The sequence below is a fragment of the Ascidia mentula genome, chromosome 4 (assembly GCF_947561715.1).
Source record: "Ascidia mentula chromosome 4, kaAscMent1.1, whole genome shotgun sequence".
Lineage (NCBI taxonomy): Eukaryota > Metazoa > Chordata > Ascidiacea > Phlebobranchia > Ascidiidae > Ascidia > Ascidia mentula.
This window is the reverse complement of record NC_138569.1, coordinates 4,899,361-4,915,715: the sequence shown is the minus strand read 5'-3', so window position 1 is coordinate 4,915,715 and position 16,355 is coordinate 4,899,361. Positions and strand designations below refer to the sequence as shown.

Sequence of the window (16,355 nt, the reverse complement as noted above, 5' to 3'; positions counted from 1 at the left end):
CCCGGTATTACCATTAAGGGTGTGTAGATAATCGCTATAGCCAATTTCGGGGCGAGGCAGACTAACGTTTAACACGAGTCTAGTGCAAATTATATCCGCCGGGAAATGAACGCTTTATCACGACTTCTGTATTTCTGTTGAACTCTTTGTGGAGGGAAATGGGTTATTGTTGCTTACCAGACTTTCTCCTTATGCTCTCCTGAGATCGTCACCAATATTGTAGCTCCAAATGTATATACGTTGAGCCGCTTATCTCCAAAACTCTTTGTAACGTTGTTTAAAAATAGCTTATTGAGATCAGAAGATTACAGCTAGATTTGGTACAAAATTTGATATCAAACCACATCCAGTTATTAGTATATAAACAAATATTTATCGTGATTTTTGCATCTTACTTACTTTTTCTGATGAAGGTCTGTTGCACAACGGCCGAAACGTAATAATTATCTGCCAGAAGAGCCTTGAGTTATTGCATAAACAAATAGCTATAGTTCAAAATGGCTTAAAATATTAAGTTAGAGTTAGGCCCCATCTATTCAACGCCAAAAATTTTAATCGTGAATTGAATATCCGCAGGAACGAGAAATTGTAAACGAATATTTTGGCAATGCACCGATATGACCGAGTCGTTATCAGTCACGAATGCGACGCCAACACTGCTGTTTATGGCACAGCAAGACGCGAACGGACCGCACGCTTTTTCGTGGCGTAGTAAAGATTTTAACACGCGGCCTGCCTCGGGCTTCGGTCGCGCCTCAGTCAGACATCAGCAGTTTGCGTAGGCCAGTCAGACAGAATTTCACGTTGGTTCATACGGCTGCGTCTACGAACAGGTTTGTGTTATGTGACGATATGAAGATGGAAGTATTGTGACACAAAAGGACAGCTAATGAAATAAATCATGTTCTTGGAAGTGGTATTAACTATTTTCGTAGTTATTGTCGTAAAAGCGTGTTATGCTGTGGATTGGACTTCAAAACGACAGTGCAACTATAGTAAACCAGGTATTGCAGTTTTTTTACGGGAACCAATGCTTTAAAGTGCAAACTATTGTTAAATCACTGTAAATACAACCTCGATTTGAATTGAGCTATTACATTTCTGTGCATGGTGTTTCTAATTAATGTATTGTGCGCATGGATTATCCGATGTGATTGTCCGCAGGCTGTTTGTTTTTCATCAAGAAATGGATTTTCTTGGTAATCTGCAAAGTTTATGGTTGTTGGAAGTTGATATCTACGCGTTGCAACCTTGGAAAACAGTCTAAACGCAAAGACAGCTTGCGTGCATTTCCAACACGTCGAAAAGACGTAAGTTGCTTGCCATCAACTTCTACTTTATTTGGTTTGTCGCATTGTTGTAAATTGTTTCCGAAAACAAGCTGATCGACCGCGTGGCTGTATTGTGGTCTTAACGAGGCCAAACACGACGGAAAGTTTCGTTTTGTCCCAAGGGAAGGTATTTACGGTCTACAAGTCGTGTTCGGCAAGTTGCAAAACGCGATAACTTATCTTCGCTTTTGCGTCACCGGCCGTGATCAGCCAAGCATAAAGTCATCGCTTTTGTGAATCACCTTTGGTTAAAAGCGCCCTAAACAGCTTTAGAACGTGCGCGACTGCTTGTTTTTCAAATCCGCGGGTTTTAGTAAATGGGATTAGCCGTTGAGTGTAAATGAACCCGGGGTCTATCTTTGCATCTATACATCATGTGACTCAGGAAAAACCAGTTGATAAACAAAAAGGCTTACAAAACGTCTTTGTGTTTTTGCATCGGTAATCTCCCAGATCTTTATGAACGAGGCTAAATTAAGTTTAAACTTATTTCGCGCAAACTTTGAAATACGTTGCGAAACTACGCAAACATACCTAATAAAAAGTGATTACTAGAATTTACCTAAATTATTGCGCAATCATCCAAAATACTGGTTTACAGAATATATATATTTCGTCTATAGGGCATCATAGTATTCTTATTCACATGGATGTAGTTCACAAGTTTGAAATAGACAATGCAAACTTTTGCAATTCACATGATTAAGTCCTAAAATTCAACATAAGGAAATCGGACTTGCAGAGTTGAGCACTGCAAGTTCAACGTGAACTGACAGTTCAGACACGCGGAAAAAATACAATGTGTCAAAATCGCGAATCCTTTACAGGAAACGGAAATACTCTACTTCAACGGTTTCGCCGAAACTGGGCAAGATGTTGCAGAGGACACGGCCATTGCAGTGCAGTTGACCGCACTCCCCGACAACCACGCAGAACTCTGTTTGTATCTTCAAGTCCCCGGGCACGGATTTTTACAGGTAATTACAATTTTCGGCAAGGCACTCCCTTGTACGCTACAGCGCCGACGCTGGTAGTTCTGTCGGCCGTCAAGGTGGCCTGCTTGTGACGTCATAGGAACTGGTATTTGGGGCTTGGTGTCACATAAGGGGTCATAAGTGTTTCGGGAATTTCCGTGGGTTAACAAACGGGGTATTGTTGTTTGGTGCTTGTGAAACAGTGGGTTGTTTTCTTTGGAAAGTTTATTGATACAGTACGGGGTTTATTGTTTACGTTTCGGCTGGAATTTTTCACGCGTTTGTGAATCGGAATTTGTTAACTGTCTTACCCTAAAGCATCATGGTATGATGTAAGTCAGTCAGTATGTACTGAAATACCGTTCATATCAACAGGCCAAGATGCAAAAAGCGAATAAGCATGTACATTTACTTGATCAAACTCTGTTACGTGTGACGTTACCTGGCAACGATAAAGCACTGCAATTAAAGAAAAAAACACTGCGCACTTTCATCGGTGTAGAAAAAAACGTGTTCGCAAACTTGAGAAAAACAACCTTATTTGTTTCAAGCACCCGAGTCACCCAGACACGGTCGCGTGCAGCAAAGTACACGACAACGAACAAGATGGCCGCAATTACGCAGCCGACGGTTTGCTCATCGAGCTCAAGGAGCCGAACAGGCAATGGAGAATATCCTACTGTGGCATGATGAGGTGAGACACACTCACATACATACCCGCCTTCACATGTAGGTCGCGGCCCTGTTTTGATGGCTACGCTTTCAAGTGCGTTGTAAACACCTGCCGAAAGACTGTATACTGCACGGGTTATCGGCGCGCGACCGATCGCGTTTTGTGCTTTTCGATTGGGGGTTTTAGGTGACAGGGTGGGAAATGTGTGGGCGATTCGTACACTGGGGTAATATATGTGTTGCACCTTTTTTTCCCAGGATGGTGGACACGCTGAAGGACCCGAGGCGCTGGTCGGATGGGAAGAATCTTGTCTACGTAAAGTTCGGCTTCACGTGAGTGCATTGCACCGTAGAGGAGATTATTTTCCATAGAAATTCTGCACGAAATAATTTAATTGTCAGTAATTTAAGCACGTGACGTCATACTATCACAAAGTTGCTAATATCTTAACACAAACATCGCCACATTTTCTGAATTTGACCATTTTCCTTTTCATCTCTGCTATTTTAAGTTTGTTAAGCAAAGAAATGAAAAGGGATGATTCTATGATAAAATTAACATATTTGCTTCTGTTTTAAACAATTAACTTAATGCAATAAACAAGCAAGTATTACTTCATTGGGGTAAAACCGCACGGTCAGCGTCACGTATGACCAAAGTTTGGTTGATTGCGCTCAAAAACCCGTTGTGCATTGAAGGTGGACTGCTTATTCACTGCCGTACAACTTTCCCGAAGAAATCAACGAAAACATTTTGTCCGAGGCGGCGTCGAGAGAGTTCTGGAGTTTCGGCTTTTTCCGAAAACTTAATTCGTGAGTTTGGAAGGATATTTATAGCGCACTGTATTCCGCTTAGAATTATCTTGCACAAATTGAGAAAGACCATTTCGCCCGATTGAGGTGTGTTGGGTATCATATTCCAGTAAACAACTTTTGCGCCAAAACCAATGGGGTGCGTTGTGCTTGGCACGGGTAAAGTTAATAGGCGGAAAGTACAAACATCAACCTTAATACATAACCTACGTGATATTACCTGTGAATATTTAAAGAAACAAAGAACAAGAAATTGGACTTGCGTATTTTAAGTGAAGTGAAACAAAGCCATATTCACAGATTGTTTAATGGACCAACAACTCCACAAAAACATTTATCACAAATACATTCATTGTTTAGTTTGGGCATTAAAATGTTTAGAATCGTCGGTAATAATAGATTAATAAGGTTTACGTAGTATTGAAAAACCGCGGTGTAGATGTGTCCATATTGCTATCTTCGTCACCATCTTTTCATTATCAGGTTCAGGGGGAATCACCGATACCGCGAGCAGTGGGGTCAACTACGGGGCACCCTTTACGTTGATGGAATGGAGGAGGGTCAGATTGGGCGAGAGCTTACGCTTAGGGGGCTTAGATCTCACTACAAGGGGCAACACAACTATAACGCTTACCACCGCTACGTGCGAGTCACGGCACACCAAAAGAACGGATTGTCTCTCAGTCTGACAGTTGCGTGCGTGAGCGACATACTAACCCAGTAAGTCTGACGATATTCTTAACTATACAAAATTGTTGGTGATAAATGATAAATAGTTGAGTCATTTTTCAAGCAAACCACATTTATAAACTTTTTCTGTTTAAATAGTATTAATTATATTTATTTTACTGAGCGGCAAATAATGGTAATATTTTGTATAGAATTTGTATCTATACTCCAGAACCACCTGCAATGTTACAAAACAGTTTTCGAATGGGTTACGCAAATGATAGTTGTGCAAGCGCCTCGTTACGTTAACCAACAGCAGAAAGAAACGATCATAAGGAAATACGATATAGATTTAACGTCAGGAACAAGTTAAACTTTGAACAATGGGAAAAAAGAATATATGTACGTATTTGGCAACAAGGTTGCACGATGCAATTGTTTTTGGCCTCAAGCCTCCATTGTTGTCCAAACCGACAATCAACAACAGCTGCTGAATTGCCGGAGAAGAATTTCGCCGAAGACCTTTCTAATAACCTGTATTTAGCAATTCGGTTTTTCCAGCGAACCGGTCTTGAAAAAACGTTTTTAATCGTCAGCATAATTCATGGTCGATAAAAATAAACACGAACCCATCAGGAGCTCGAATTCGCTACCTCAACTTCACGCTCTCGAATTAAGTTTTAGCCAAACGTCTTCACGCTTTTGACCATTTAAGAACTTAATTTAGACCCAACGAACCCGCAAAGATAAATAACCAACGATCGCTTGCCCTCCGGTTAAAAATATTGCTCGGCGCACGCGAGACTTCTGGCTTGCAGTCGGATGCCCGTCAGCCCATCCCGATTTTAATTGGCCAAACATGCAATTTTCAAGTGATTGCGGCAAGGACGCGAGGTCAGTGCGGCACCGGGTAGTTTCGCAAGTTTGACAAATCGCGCTTTGCAATCGAAATCTAACCTCGTTTTCCACAGGGCTTTCTGTGAAGGAGCTTACCTTTATTTTTATCGCGTATACAAGGTAGCGCATCTGGCTCTGATGCGGGCGACTAAGCCTTTAAGTACAGGTGTAATGTGCGAATTGTGGGTGTCATTCTGAATGGACCTGGGAATAACCAGACTGCGGAAACATATTGGCACAGACGCAATCAAACCACGGCATAAAGTCGATTACCGCTCATGTTATAAATAGTTGCATTATGCAATGTTTGTCGCAATGGGACTTAAATTTGTGTTCCACGAAAAGTCTTGCATCAGCAAATTGACGTGTGTATCTACAACAAAAAATAAGACACAAACTTGTATATTTTAATGTATTTATAAGAGAAGATAAATGTTTTTGTTTCGATTGTGCATCTTGTCTCAAATCTGAAATAGTGTTTAGCATTTAAAATTGGCGTTATTTGTGTGTGCTATTACATTTCAGCACTATTAAAGTCTTCGTTTACTTTATTGGGAATACTAGGTTGCTATACATAAGGAAGTTAAAATTTGTTGGTTGTTTCGAGAAAGTGATTCTAATCCCACCAAATAAGTGAACATCGATTCCTACAACTCATATTGCTTTGGGTGTGTGCCAAACTGGTACTCTATTACCTGGCAGCATTCTCCGTTTCTCCAAACAGTTGCACAGCCCTATATATAGGTATTGATGAAGCTAAATGCTCGATTCCGAGAACACACAGAGCGCCAATCCCGCTTTCGGCGCCAACGACAATCGAAAACCGGGCAATTACTCTTTAGCCTTCCCCATAGTAAAGGAACCCTAACCATAACTGTGCGGGAAAAACTCATGACTTATTTGTTCTTGTTTTGACTTGACAGCGTAATATGCGGTTACGTGGTACAACCAGACAGAAGAATTCGTGCCATTACGTGTTGTGACCTCTCCCTGCCCCGTCACGGAGAAGACGGACGGATACCTTCCCTCATACAATTCAACGTGACAGCAGGTAACAATTGTTATGTGACTGAGTAAGCAAGTTGAGAATTTATATTGGGTCTGGGTAAAGCGATATTGTTAATTTTTCGGTCATGACTGCATGAAACCTTTTTCATTACATTGGTTTAATTAGGGATGTTATATTTCTGTATAGTGGGTGGGGTTAACCCGTCGTAACCTAGTTCCTCTTGATTTCGGCATTGTTTCGAACAAAAAATAACTTTTATCTGTGTAGGCGAGTGACACTTGTTTTGATATTGCCACCTTCAAAAAATTAGAATTGCAGACGATTTTGGTTTCTTCAGACTAAATATAACATACCATTGCCTTAATTGCGTTTGGACTCCAGCATGTGTGTATTCATGGATTTATGTTGTACACCATATAGTAGATTCATTGTGCATTGTTTCACGTGTTCTTTAAACCAACAATTTTTGTCCAAGGCAAGCACAAGTGCAACGTGGTTTGTTTGACCAAGCTCACACCCCAAGTTAACAACGGGTCAGAGTGGAAAGGAAGAACTCATCACTGCTTCTCGGATATTTTCATCAATTCAGTACCGGGAAGAGGCATGATTGAATTTTATTACAGGTATGTCCACAATTTTTACGTTGTAATGTAACAAGGTGTTTAATGGGTTGTGGGAACGTCAGTGAAGTCCATTGTTGGCTGATAATGGTGGTGTAAGAAATGTTAGCCGCGCTTTTCTAATGGCTATCGATTGCAGTGTTTGTCATAAATTAAAGGATTAAACATTATTACCGTAAAACTGTAATCACGATATAGCTTTTCGAAAACTTTTTCTGAAAGTTTTCTAAAACATTTGGTAGTTGATCTCTATCGATCGGTTTTTAATCATTTCAAATAGAGCAACTGGTTCATAACAGAGAATACCTTGCGTACTCACAACAAACATAGTTGTCGGTAGAAATACTGGGCCTTTCGATATCAAAGAGACTATATATTACACTATTCCAGGACACCAGACGCGACCTGTCCAATCGAGCGGGTCAAGGCGATTTCACCATTTGCCGCAAGATTTCCGCCCACAGATTCCGGCAAATTGTTTCTCACGCTTGGAAACCCGAGTTGTCAGAACAAGAAGTTGGTAGGAGAGTTGGGATCGCAAGTTGCTTGCCTCAAAGCGCTGACTCTCAACAAAAGAATGTCCGAGGTTTGAACTCCCTAATACTTTTGGTTCAGATTCGTGTTGTTCCAAAACGCTGTCGATTTGTCAGCACCGTCTCAGTGGTGCTGTTGTTTTTCGTTATTGGCGAATTCGACTTGATATACATTTTGCACTTTCATCGTATCGATGAATATTTGTTTGCCCTATGTATCGACCCTGTGTTTTTTTGTAATTCAGGTATTTTTAAGCCCTTGCCCAATTAAATGGCCATGGATACGATAGACTCAGAGTTTTGCTATACGTCTGCCATAAGCTTGGGAATATATAAATTGAACTCTTTCAATACTTGTGTTTTGCAGTTTTACGTCATGGACGGGTTTTGTCTGACAATTCTAGCTTTCGACCTTCACGTCAAGGTGACTTGTTAAGTTTACTCTTAAATAGAAACCCGCGGTCGTCCCAATATAAACTTAAAATTTCAATTCTAGGAAAACAAAGACTTAAGGGAAACGCTGGACAACATGACTTACGTGCTAAGGTGAGCAATGGTAAAACTTCAAAAAAAAGTTGTGTCCGTTATCGTTACAGCGTAGGATAATTTAGTAAGGGATATATAACTCAAAGGAGTTGTTTCCAAACTGGCTTGTTATAATTGTTGCCCTTTTTACAGAAACGGCGGCAACGAAGATCTTCGAGATATTTGCAACAGGTCAGTTCTGGTTTGTATTTAGTCTCAAAATACAATGTATCACGTATTAAATACCCATAGTTTAGTTACGTATTTCCGTTGAATAAAATGACCTTTAGTTATAATAAGAGAATACGTCGTTGTATGCAAAGTGTCTGGCAGCGATTGTGAAACTCTGTGTTTACTAAATTGCTGGCGCTTCACCAAGAACTTAGTGGTAACTTCTCCTTATGCCAACAATCCGTATTTGGAAATGCCGACGCGGAAAATCAATTCGCGCGTTATGTAATGATTGTGACGTAATGCTGCGTGTCGTCGCAGGTTTTACGCCCAAATGGTGAGCTCCACGCTTTCAGCGTCCGTGACGTCCGTGGTGGCCGAACGCTTTCGGAAACTGGCCCAGGCGAGTCGACGCAACTGTTTACATGTTCACGTCAAGGCGTCGCTGGTCGGGGAGATCCCCTTGGCCGACGAATCGCAGAGAACTGAGTTTGAAAATCTGACCGGAGTCAACCAGGTTTGAGAGCATGTTTGACCAGAGTCGACTGGGAGACTTACATTGTTTCATTTGGTAGATACTGAAGGCTGTTCTGAAATGTTGGGCAAATCAGTGTGCGTACGAAGCTGTTCTGTATCGCAGGTAAGTTTGAACGTTGGCAAAATTGTCTTTGTGACATTTGTGAAGTCAGAATTTCAGTTTTACAAGAACAATGTCCAATTTCTAAACTGTCCGATATATAAATTTGTGATAATATTTTCCTACCGTTCTTACTTGCCCAAAACAGGTGACTGCACAATTTCTCTGACTTTCAAGGAACATGTGCTTTGTTTGTATGCCACAAAAACAAATGTGCCTGTAAATACAAACAACAAAAACAACTGAAATCTCTAAAACTGTCCATCCTGTGTACATTGCAGTAGCTTAATTAAAAGTCTAAATGAGGTTTTAAACAATTCTCTCTTACTCAATATTTATCCAACTATTTTCTCCTCAATTGAATTTCAGGCAAAACGGACTGGACGCTCTGCCACCTATTGCGGTAGTTGTACAAGCGATGGTGGAGGACGCGCGATCCCACGGTGTTATCACCACCTGCGAGGAGACCAGCGGGGACCCAACCATCCTTATTATCGACGCAAATTACGTAGTAAAGAGAGTGACCAGTGTGGACCAGTCGCAGCCAGATAGGATGGTGTTGAGACAGAGTGACGATGGTTCGTTTCGGATTGTTTCGCAAAGCATCGGCCTGAAACAGAAGATAACCAAGCAAGGTGTGTGCTGAAGGGTAAAATTTAATTGTGCCATAGAATATGAAACTTTTCCTGTATCATGAAATACTTTTTGTTATAGTTTATTGGCTAGATAACGAAACAAAATGGTTGCCACAGCGAACCTGTTATGCTTGGTATAATTTGTCCCAAAGCAGTTTGCATTTGTGGCTATTCATAACGAAATTATTCAATTATAATACTATTCTATCACTTTTGGGTAAGACAATATCGATTACGAGTGCAATTGAATTTTCCACAGAGAAAAACAAACTTGAAACTTACCCTGTCACCGATAAACAAGACAGCACTGCTGCACAAACTGCCTTTTCAACAGCGCAACATGCTTTACAACTTACTGGTATGCGTTGTTCGCAGACGCACCCGGGGTTACGACGTCCAACATCGCCGTGGAGTATGTACAGGAATGTTGTCTCTCCTATGACAACGTGTTGCGGTTGGGACAACTTGCTCTGGACGTGAAGAACATGTTTAAAGACGAGCGCGAAATATCTTGGATCACAGCCCCTGGGAAGGTGGGTGGTTTTTGTCTTGTCCAATATGATTTTAATGGAAATGGTGTGCGAAATAACAAATGCGAAATACAACTTCTTGCTCCATGCTTTGCGTAAAGCATTGGAATAACACATTAATTTTTGTAAGCATGGCTTGTGCACAATGACACGGGATCACATGATTTCTTGAAAGGTAAAATTATATGTACATTTCCAAATACTGCATCTGAAAGCAAGTTTGACGCATAGTGAACTGTATTTGAGACTTATGCTGCATCTGTAGCACAAAAGCAACATTTGCAATAGCTTATATGCAGTTGTTGAATACAGTTACATTTATGTAAATATGTAACCCAAATTAATTTCATTAATCTTTTGCCTGTGCTCACACTGTTTGATGTTTTTCCAGATATATTTATGCGAGGCGTCCCGAGTAACGAACGACCCGACGAGGAGCGAGTTTGAAAACATGCACGAGTTTGATTCGAGTTACGCGACGGATGAAACGTGGACCACGACCTCGAACATCGAGTAAGCAAAGAACAAACAATTTTTCTTGGAGCTTGCATATTTACCTGACTTGTTTCTTTTTCCGTTATTTTAATTTGGTTTCTTTTTCAATTTGACTTGCATTTTTTTCTTAATTGGTATTGCTTTTGCAGCGGGACTTTCCCCGACGTTGCGACCCCGCTGACCATATCAACAATCGTGAGGGCAACGGCACAAGGATTGCAGGTAAATAACGCATCCAAAATTTATCCGTCGCATCCACAACTGTCGGTATGAATTTTAACATCGCCAATTTAGACAATTTACATGGTAGCAAGCCAAATTGCATGCTTCGTGCACCCATTTCACTGGTGACCATACGACCGTACACAAAACATTCATTGTTGCGCACAGGATGTTGAAACAGCTTCGGGAGCAGCTTCAGAAGACGGCGAAGCCGTTGCGAGCATAGCTTGCGGTCACGCGCTCGTAAATATGCACGTAAGTAAAGAGGGCTTGGCTGTGTTGTGGTGCTTTAACCGGTCGGCGACTTTTGCTTCACGGAATTCACCTTACCACAGGATCTTACGCCACCCGCTGCCTCCGCCGGGATGTTTGATGTGGAGATGGAGAATTTGGTGCAAAGAGAAGCGGGTGTTGACGACGAAGATCGGTACCACGGCCCGAGCCCATCCCTCGTACGAAAGCTGGTTGGAAAAATTGTGCTGACCTGGGTAGGCGCTAACGGCGTTTTTGAAGGATTGTCTATTTTCGGTTTATATTTTTCGTGTTGCGAACGGTGTCAAAACCGCTAAGTTTGACCTTTACCTTGAACAGTAAGGCTAAGCTATCGTAAATTCGCAAACATGGATAGTATGGGATGGATAGTAAAACACTTATTAGTAAAAGCATACTAAGTAGACACGAAAACAGATTTTGTCATTATTATTTTTTAACAGAACGTCCTGAAGACGGCGAAGGCCAAACTCAAAACTCTAACAATTGAAAACGAACGATCTCTGAGGCTCGCCGTCTCCACTCACTCCGCCGTCGATGTCTTTCGCGTCATCGACCAGAAACTCCTCCCGTCGCTTCGTGACGTCACATGCAGTCACGTGACTCACGGCAGGAAGTTCGGGGCGTTAAGAAAGTTGACCCGGGCCGTGTTGACCGGATGCAGGAAGCCGGGTAAAGCGTTTGTGACATCTGGTTTTGCCGACGACATTGAGTGTTAATTACCGAGCCTTTTCAAACTGTACACCCTCGGGGCTTTTTCGTGACGTAAAGCATTCGTCCGGCTTAAAGCTTTGTTCTCTATTTTAGTATATAGGTCATTCATTGAGAACATACACTTTCTGAGCAAATGTAAACTTAAGTGTATGTGGTGTCCTACTTGAAAGTGTTGTATCATATACTGAGGCGAAAGCTAGTGTACATTTTGTACTTCAAAAGTCAGTCTTTTACAAAAGAGTGCCTAATCAAGACAATTTAGTTCGTGTCATATACTAGTGAGGCAATTTCGTACGCTCCGTGTCACGGATACTTATCCTTGTGTTGACGACAAAGGGAATTTTTAAGGAACAGTTTTCTGTCGGTTTTCCTTGTAAAACAATTTCAGATTCAACGTCTTCAGAAAGAAAGAAAAAACACATTATAATGTATTACTGTTGTTTTGAATTAAAGATGTCTCGAATATTACATCGTTGGACATGACCACTATCCTCTCGTCACGCTGTAATGATGTCAGTGAAGGCATTCCGGACCTGCTGCAGCGTCTGTCCGAGACTATAGTTGACGCGGGATGTAAAGAGGAATTTGTAGCCCTCAAACCTTTGGTAAGAACGTGTAGGGGTCAAGGGGAAGTATGTATTTTTTGTAATTGTCCTAATCGTGACAAAAATCCTGCAAAAAAGTAACTACAGCCAGTTCTGTAGTCTAAATTCAATATTGTAGTTAATAATACATTCGATTTGGATAAACATTTGTTTTGACGAAATTTATGCGTGAAGCTCTGCCCACCGATTTCTCAGCATAATTCAACTTAGCATTGATACAAGTAAAAAAAAATCGTTAAATCCAGTGGTAAATGTCTTTCTAATCACATGCTTAGTGGGTTTGCCTTATCTTGAGTAAAGACTTCAACCACTAGAATTTAATATCCGGTAATAATTGCATGGTAAGCACATAAACACGAGAGGCAATTAGTGATTATGCTGTAGACCGGAGTATAGTTTCTCTTCTCATATCGCATTCTAGTTAGGTTTTTCCTGTAACTATTGGAACTGCGTTCGCCGAACTATGTTTAAAATTTGATTTCTTGACAAAATCTTTCACTTCAAACATGATCTACGTTGTGGACGACCATGTTATAGTGATGTTTTTGTCTATTAGCAACTGTTCGAAACCTAAAAACGCTCCTACTTTGTTCACAGAAAGCAGTGGAGTGGCTTCACAGCGACGAATGCAAGGACGCGGCGGCTCTTTATAAAAAACTTCTTGAAGATCACGGACATCGATGCATCATGGAGCTTGAATTGAGAGAACAATCATGGTCACAAGACCAAACTAAACTAGTTGCAGCTTTGCAGGTGAGTTTTCGTTTCTTGTACGTATGAAAAAGGATAACCTTTGTAATGTTCCCTGTTCGTTTAAAGGCGATCGTTGAAAACAACCCCGATCATAAATCGTGTCCTGCTTTTGATGTGGAAGCTCTCCTCGATAAACTCAAGACTCCCCTTAACTCGCTTCAAAGGTATGTTTGCTTATCGATGTGATCGTGCTTAGATGACACGAAATGCATGAATTACTTTTGCTGCTGATATTAAGAATTATTTTTGCTTCTGATAATAAAGAATTGTTTTTGCTTCTGATAATAAAGAATTATTTTTGCTTGTGATAATAAAGAATTATTTTTGCTTCTGATAGTAAAGAAATATTTTTGCTTCTAATAATAAAGAATTAGTGAAAACACTGACATGTTTTATTTATTTAAAACGTTTCGGCAAAAGCTTAAACCATCATCAGTTGAAAATGATGCGATTGGTGTAGCTCCAGGATTATATATGGAGCTGACTTGACTGACGTCACAGATCGTAGAGCCAGTTTCTTTATTCTTAGAATTATGAATAAATCCCTAAATAGTGTTTCTAGTTTTGCTTGTTATAAAAGTTTACCGACGGTGCAAATATGCAGATAATCTAAAATTGTGGTCCCACTGTCCATAACTTAGGACTTATGCACAGAAAATCGTGATGAGATTAACCATAATTTTGTGAGCTAAAGACAGATGGCCGATGTTTCGACCTATAAGGTCTAATCAGTGCAGCTTGGTGTGACTTTTCCTGGCGTATGGTCTGTAAGTAAGATATCAAGCTGCACTGATGGGACCATATAGGTCGAAACAGTGGCCATCCGTAAGCAGCTGACAGAATTCTTAATATTGGCTCCACTTTGCTAAGCCATATCTCCTTCGGCCTATCACTTGCTTCTCTTGGTGACTGCTTGAAAGATAAAATTCTGACGTTTTTCGCAGGGTTTTGCTTCGCTTTCTCGTGACATGGACTAGAAGTGCTGTTCGAGAATGGGATTGGAGCGTTTCCGTGAAAATGAAAAACATCGAACATGTGAAAGTTGCCTATTGGAAGCTTGCGAAGTTGATGAAATCCCAGGTTTGTGGTTAAGGTCTTGTTGTGATAATTGTCTACAATGATGATGTGTTGTCATTGCACTCGTCCTAATAACATCCCTTGTGTATTTCAGTGTTTGTTGCCTGACGAAGATCTTGCTTTTTTCCTTACCCATTTTGAGATTGGGAGATTGATAAACTGCCCGTCATTGTCAGCTACGTTAGTGCCAAGGTTGGTTTATTTGGATGCTGAAAAACTAACTTTTGTGCGAAAATGAAAAAATTACTGAAGATAATTATAGTTTTGTGTATGTGATCAATGATTCTTTTGTTTCATTGTTGTTATATTTTCCAACCTTATTAGTCTCTATGCATCTAAATTTTAAATACAATTTTTTGTCACTCCAAATAGAAATGCACACTGGTATTCGAAACGTCTGCTTAATGAGAAGCATAATAGCTTTTGCAATTCTATTTAAATTAATTAGGCCTACCTCCATGTTTTTCGCATCTAAATGTTGTGACCTTACCACAAAACCAAGGTCATTAAAGTACATGTGTCATGGAAAATGTAAAAAAAAATTTACAATACACCTCTGCAAAGGTCAGCCGTGTGGGCATTATCGGGTGTTTTTCATAATATTGCAATGCGCAGAGCAATCCAAAGACGACACGTCCACGCGAGACAGAAAAACCTGGTGTTTCCAACTGTGAGCCACCAGATCCCACAAGAACCACTAAGCGGACCCCAACACACCACATGCGACCACCTGCCTTTCAACACTGTGCTACAAGGAACACCAGTTTGTACTGGGAAAGTGCGGGCTCCTGTGAGGATCGTGTCCGATCTTTCAGACGCATTTCTTATTCAGGTTTGTTTTATGAATGGGAAATAAACGCAGGCTACGCAGATTTTAGTGAAACTTGAATTTATGCATTTGATTTATATGAAAAAAATATTCAGGATTTTGTTTGTTTATTGTGTTTGTTAGGATCGTAAAGTTTTATCACTTCTAGCCAGTAAAATATTAGTTTTGTTCCATATCTGTAGCTTACTATAAATTTATCACACGCATGACCCTAATTACTGTAAAAGATCCGTTACTGTCAGTTTCCTCGTGCATGGAGGCCAACGTTGAACATTTATAAAGTCGTTGTTTTTCCTGAATTATGTGTAAAATAATTACAACCGACAAAGTTTACAAAATAGTCTCTTTGAAACCTATTTGACGTAAATAAACAACCCGTCTAAAATCCCTACTATTTCTGCACTCCAACGAGCAAAATCTTCCTTCTTTCTTGCAGAACGGAGAGGTGTTGATTGTGGAGAGACCGGATATTGGATGGAGTGCTTACTATCCTCTGCTAGCTGGGTTGGTAACACAAGTCGGAGAACCAAATTCACAAGGATCCATGATTGCTGCTGCATTTTCTCTCCCTTGCGTGGTTAACGTGAAAAACGCCCTCAATTGCTTCAAAACAGGTAACAGATAGGACTTACAATAGTGATGATTGAAGACCTACGTGGTGCACACAAATGCAACTTGTCCACTTTGTCCCGTAGTTGAGTTGGGCACAGAAAGCGAATGTTCGTGGGTTCAAACCCCACCAGAAGCGATAAGAGTTTGTAATCTTGTTTAAGTCTGGTGTCTAGTTGCCCTGTAACAGTCGTTTACTTAACTTGAATCAAAAACCGTTTCCCAGTGAACAGGCCATGATGGCTCCCACATTCACTACCCGTGGCACACACACTCGCATTGGACATGCAGCGAGTTAACACCTCACGTAACTGTGCTTGTATTACTGTTCAGGTGAAATTGTGGTACTGGACGGAGCGGGTGGGACAGTTCAGAGAGCGAGCGGTCCAGATCCGACCACAGACAGTACTTCCATGTTGCACGCATAGAGAAAAGCTGTGGTGAAATATTATCCACTTTTACCGACGCTTTCTTCTTATATCTGTACCTATTATGTTTCGCTCCTTTGTTTGTGTGTAAATTTGATACCGCGGTTTAAAAAATTAAATTTTTACAAATGTTTATTGCGTATTTTGCTTGAACCAGAACATACCAATATTTTTTAAGAAACTTCAGTTATGAAAAGAAGAGTGACAATTTATAATGTAGAAATTGTGTTCAAGAAAATAATACTGAGCTTCAGGCCTAAAAAACACGGAAGGAAATCATTAAAATTCAATGCTAAGAACAAAAACAAAACACCAAAAAACAAACCGTCCCAGAAGA

General features: G+C 40.6%; 1 protein-coding gene across 1 annotated transcript; it reads left to right on the top strand.

Moving 5' to 3' along the window:
• The first annotated feature begins 770 nt into the window (after nucleotides 1-770).
• On the top strand, nucleotides 771-16,151 carry LOC145898428 (rifampicin phosphotransferase-like). The gene is made up of 30 exons (XM_082986872.1): nucleotides 771-1,004; nucleotides 1,165-1,310; nucleotides 2,159-2,308; nucleotides 2,857-2,999; nucleotides 3,236-3,310; nucleotides 3,677-3,790; nucleotides 4,274-4,510; nucleotides 6,280-6,407; nucleotides 6,841-6,988; nucleotides 7,376-7,571; nucleotides 7,886-7,942; nucleotides 8,015-8,064; nucleotides 8,197-8,235; nucleotides 8,536-8,731; nucleotides 8,790-8,854; nucleotides 9,221-9,486; nucleotides 9,862-10,019; nucleotides 10,408-10,529; nucleotides 10,661-10,733; nucleotides 10,902-10,988; nucleotides 11,069-11,221; nucleotides 11,447-11,675; nucleotides 12,171-12,322; nucleotides 12,920-13,075; nucleotides 13,142-13,239; nucleotides 14,020-14,155; nucleotides 14,247-14,344; nucleotides 14,768-14,984; nucleotides 15,418-15,595; nucleotides 15,924-16,151. The coding sequence occupies exons 1-30, from the start codon at nucleotides 902-904 to the stop codon at nucleotides 16,016-16,018; spliced, it is 4,065 nt and encodes a 1,354-aa protein (XP_082842998.1). The 5' UTR covers nucleotides 771-901; the 3' UTR covers nucleotides 16,019-16,151.
• Nucleotides 16,152-16,355: the final 204 nt, after the last annotated feature.